Source organism: Micromys minutus (assembly GCF_963924665.1).
Source record: "Micromys minutus genome assembly, chromosome: 33".
Lineage (NCBI taxonomy): Eukaryota > Metazoa > Chordata > Mammalia > Rodentia > Muridae > Micromys > Micromys minutus.
This window is the reverse complement of record NC_137968.1, coordinates 17,241,482-17,246,782: the sequence shown is the minus strand read 5'-3', so window position 1 is coordinate 17,246,782 and position 5,301 is coordinate 17,241,482. Positions and strand designations below refer to the sequence as shown.

Sequence of the window (5,301 nt, the reverse complement as noted above, 5' to 3'; positions counted from 1 at the left end):
AATAACCCTTTCCCTCTCCAGGTGGCTGTTGGTCAGAGTGCTGTAACATAAAGATTAGGACTCTGTCAACACAATGACTTATTCAATAAAATTTGTCTTGCACAGTATTTGGTGAATGATTGTGGCAGGGCTGACATCACAGCAGTGGATGAGGTGGACACTCTCTGACTCTCTATGTCCTTGGGGACCTTACAAGCCAGAGGTGGGACAGTAATCCAATAGCCATGAATGAATAATTGCCAGGGAGAAATGTGAAATCTGTGTGTAATGCAGGAGCTGGCTTTCTCTCAGACTATGGGCACAGAAAAGACTTAGCAAGTATTTCTAGTGTGTTCTGTGTGTTTCTTGACTCTGTGCATTTCTTACTGTGGAATCCATTCATCGCAACCTCTTTCTACCTAGAATCTATCTCTTCTATCTCTATCTCTATCTCCATTCAGAGAGTAAAAGAGTAGTCCGTGCATTTCCCAGGGAAACAGATGTTACAAGAAATGACATGAGAAGGGGTCAACTCAGTCTCTGAATGTGTCATCAAAGGGTCATTATGTAAGCCTCTTAGTGTATCCCCAAACGTACAGGAAATGTGGGGAAAATGAGAGTTCTCCATTTCCCTTGGACAGTCACAGGATTCCTGGGCAGAGAATGCCTCTACCAGTGTTGGGAAACACAAAACCACTGGGAATAAATTTCCACCACCTTAGCTGTGGTGGAAGAATTAAAAATCAAAAGCAAGGGAGTCTTGGTTGAGTCGGTCTCCTCAGCGGCTGATGGAGTAGAATTCGGAAATACTGGACATCTAGTTGGATCCAAATTGTAAACCACAGGATGAGTATTCAGTGGGTATGAGAGATTGAGAACATTCTACCACATCATAAACCTTGGTGTAGATCACTTCCTTTTCTGTGGATTGAAGCCAGAGAGCACAATGAGTACAAGAAATCCTCAAAGAAAGCGGCGTGGTGGAACTGTAAATTCTAGACAAACCCAGAAGCGAACTCGGGAAACAACTTCAACTCCTGAGATTTCCTTGGAAGCAGAACCCATAGAACTTGTGGAAACTGTTGGAGATGAAATCGTGGACCTCACCTGTGAATCTTTAGAGCCTGTGGTTGTGGATCTGACTCACAATGACTCTGTTGTGATTGTTGAAGAAAGGAGAAGGCCAAGGAGAAATGGGAGAAGGTTGCGCCAAGACCATGCTGACAGCTGTGTGGTTAGCAGTGATGATGAGGAGCTGTCTAGAGACAAACATGTGTATGTGACTACCCATACTCCTCGAAGCACCAAGGATGAAGGAGCTACTGGACCTAGGCCCTCGGGTACCGTCAGTTGTCCAATCTGCATGGATGGATACTCTGAGATTGTGCAGAATGGGCGTCTCATTGTTTCTACAGAATGTGGCCACGTCTTCTGTAGCCAGTGCCTCCGTGATTCCCTTAAGAATGCTAGCACTTGCCCAACTTGTAGGAAAAAGATCAACCATAAACGGTACCACCCCATTTATATATGAGATGTTCACAACTGCTCAGGATAGACCAATGGACAGACAACCGGGCTGGCTTTTCTGCATGGTATCTGCCTTCAGTTTCCTGAGCTCAAAAAGACTTTGAAAACTCAATGTCTGGTGTAAACTGGTCTTTTGTTTTCCAACCCCTTACATCCTTTTGTTATCTCCAGCTTGATGCTATCGAGCACGATCCAGGGATGCTCCCAGATCAGATCAGAATCTCTGCCCCTCTGGGTGGTCTGAACCCAGAGTAGGAAAAATGGAGTCAGGCGTATTGGACTTGAGCATCATGGCTCCAGCCGCTTTATGGAGCTTACATGTTGGCCAAGATGTTTCCCTGTTGGGAAAGTTTGCCCCAGCTCTTATGGGTGCAGAACCTTCCCAAGGCACCTGCCAGTTAGCTATTCTGCCTGCCAAACAGTGACCTGGCCAGACAGTTTATCTAGCCCAAGGACACCAGTACATAAACTGCCCATGAAAAAGTCTAGCTGGTGGACTTACTTTTCCTTCCCATGAGAGCAGAGGTGACCTGTGATTATGCCTGAAACTTATTGATGTGCAGTGTTTTCTGCAAATCAACAGACTCTGCAGGGCAACCCTGTTCCTAAGAATGAGAAAGTGCAATAAAGACCGTTCTTCACCCATTCAACAATCTGGAAGATGTAGCACTGCTAGTGTCCTCAGCCCAGTGCTGCCTATGGAAGCAGTGCCCATCCCACCTCATCTCTATTCACCAACTATTCTCAGGAACCTACCCATGCTCCAAAGTTCTTTGCCTGGCACAGAGCATCCAAGGCTAATAGGACAAGCTAGTGTTTGAGTGTCCTTTCCTTTCTGCTAAGATGTGTCCCGTGTTGTCTACAATAACCTTCTCAGTTTTTCAGTTCCCACTGCCTAATGTCTGCCCAAGCATAGATACCAGGATTTGGTAGCAGTAACAATGGCCTTATCAGCTGTTCACTTACATGCTTTTGCCCAAGTCACTGTTGCCCATGTATCAGAGGTGTTGCCCTACTCAACCTACGACTGCCCTGGCTTTTCCACACCCCTTTAATAGATACGTATTTCCAAAGCTGCTCTTCTGGCCAGTTGAGCTTTGATCCTCTGGACTTTTGACTGCTCAGTAGGTTTTGGTCGGCAAAGTGTGGTGCCTCTTCCTCCCAGTGGGACCACATAACAATCTCTGCTCCACTCTATATGTGTGGGAGCCTCTGGTGCTCTCGGAGACAGCAAAGATGGTGAATTGCCCCTGGGGACACCAGGCACAGGATGGCTCGTAGAGGGTGGACCTTGAATGCCAGCCTGCCTTCACCTTCACACTACTTCCTCAGAGGGCTTCAAGTCAAACCAATAGCCTTTTTGTGTGACACATCTTTGAGGTGGGAAAGGGACCACTGGAGCTTTGCTAGCAATAACTGACTTTCAGTTTACTGTTCTGAAGGAGCAGGGACTCAGCACAGAACTCACTTTAAACGGAACTGAAGGAGTGTCCCTCCTCTATGTGAAAAGAACATAGTTTTATTCTTCATTCTGACTTTTTAACTGTTTGGCTTCAGTTAGTTTGAATGAGAGTAATAAGTTTTTTTTTACATGGACTCAGAGGGTAAGAGTATTAACCCATCATTGTGATGTGTGGTATGTGCCCTCCCCTTGGAAGTTACAGCCATTGAGTTCCCTGCGGGCCTCATGGACTTGGTCTTGTTAGTTCTAATGATAGCCAGACTTCAAGGAGACAAGGCAACCATGCAGCCAGTTCACCCACTTAACAATCCGTTTTCTCCTTAAAGACAGTTTATGAAATTGATCATAAAAGTTCTATTACTTCATCCTAAATTAAATTGAGAAAAAAATGTGTTTAGTTCTTCTAATCAGAAACCGCATTAATAGGAAAAGGTTGGTATAGAAAATTTTTTTCTTTCCTTTTTCCTTAATGTATATAGTTTAACTCTTTTCTTTGTTACATTTAAACTATGCTCATGGGTATCAGTCTCTTTTGGACTAGTATTAAAGATGGAAATAAAACAATTTGAACCACGAAAAAAAAACCAAAAGCAAATTGCAAAATAATACAGAAGGTTAATACCTTTTACTTGATTATATTTGTGGTTGAATAGAGAAATCCTGCTGTTGTTTATGATCCATCCCAGATAACTTTGTGTTTCTGAATGAAAATTTAATATTATGTTTATTCATTTGATAAATATTTATTGAGCATCTAGTCTTGCCAGTTAAGTGGCAGAGGCTAGTGTAACAATGTCAAGTAAGAGGAAACTTGTTTTTTTTTTTTTCAGGCTGAAGGTCGTTAATCAAACAGTTGAATGAATAGATGTGAAATTGCAAGTGTAAAAAGTGTGAAAGTGTGCAAGTGTGAAAAGTGTTTCTGAGGAAATATGTAAAGAGCAAGGGGATCTAACCTCATCTGGGAGCCTGGGAATTCTTCCTGAACAGCTATATTAGAATTGACATATGAAAATGAACAGGGGCTAGGGAAAGGGTACAAAAAGCCCTCTTGCTAGGCAGGCTGAACAAGAATTCTATTCTCCTTGAGGTGGCAAAAAGCTATTACAAATGCTTTATGTCCTATTATGGGAAGAGAGAGCTTTTGGTTTTTTTTTTTTTTTTTTTCTATTTGTGTGTATACTTTAAGTGTAGTATGCATATTTTTTGTGTGGGAGTGTGTGTGCACGTGTGTGCATGAAGGCCTAAGGTCAACAATGTCCAGTGTCTTTTTCAATTGCTTCTCACCTTATTTACAAAGGCAGAGTGTTTCATTTGAACTCAGAGTTCATGGATACAGCTAGTCCAGATAGCATTCTCTGTGGATGTCCTTCCTCCATCTTTTGATCAATAGAATTGTAAGCAGAGTTCTACACCCATTTACACAAAGTCTGGGGACCTGAAACCTGGTCCTTGTGCTTATCTGGCATGTTGCAGATCTGCTGAACCACCTCTCCAGCCCCAGCCACATCAGAAAAGGCAGTTCCAGACATAAAGAGGTTGCCCAGTACAAAAGCCTGCTCTGTTCACACTGCTTCCGTGTACCCTGCTATCTCTGCACATGTTTCCATAAGGGCTCAAAGGCATACCTTTTTGGGTGTTTTTCAAGTCATTTCACTTTTTCAGTCACTTTGGCAGTGTTTTCAGTCATTTTGCCTCGATTCCGGTGAATTTTGGGTGGTTTTCGAGTCATTTCAACTTGTCTGTCACTTTGGGAGTGTTTTCAGTAATTTTTGATTTTGAGTCCATTCCGGTGATTTTTCTGTTGTTCTGGGTGGTTTTCGAGTCATTTCAACTTTTCCGTCACTTTGGCATTGTTTTCAATCATTTTTGATTTTGAGTCCGTTTTGCTAATTTTCTGTCATTTTGGGTGGTTTTTGAGTCATTTCAAAATTCCATCACTGTGGAAGTGTTTTCAGTCATCGATTTTGAGTCCATTCCTGTGATTTTTCAGTCTTTTTTGGTGGTTTTTAAGTTATTTCAACTTTCCATTTTCTCTGAGAGTGTTTTCAGTTATTTTCAATTTTGATTCCAATTATGCTGATTTTTCTGTTGTTTTGGGTGGTTTCTGAGTCATTTCAACTTTTCCCTCACTTTGACAGTGTTTTTTTTAGTAATTTTCGATTTTGAGTTTATTCTCCTGAAATTTCAGTCGTTTTGGGTGTTTTTAGAGTCATTTCAACTTTTCCATCACTTTGGCTGTTTTTTTCTGTCAATTTTGATTTTTAGTCCATTTTTCTAATTTTCATTCATTTTTGGTGGTTTTAGAGTTCTTTCAATTTCCAGTAACTTTATCA

The 5,301-nt window shown here is 41.9% G+C and overlaps 1 protein-coding gene across 1 annotated transcript; it reads left to right on the top strand.

Annotated features, from left to right (window-relative positions):
* The first annotated feature begins 739 nt into the window (after nt 1–739).
* On the top strand, nt 740–1,670 carry LOC308414172 (E3 ubiquitin-protein ligase RNF4). Its single transcript, XM_080909384.1, has one exon. It carries the CDS (start codon nt 926–928, stop codon nt 1,508–1,510), a length of 585 nt encoding a protein of 194 aa, XP_080765510.1. The 5' UTR covers nt 740–925; the 3' UTR covers nt 1,511–1,670.
* The last annotated feature ends 3,631 nt before the right edge of the window (nt 1,671–5,301 follow it).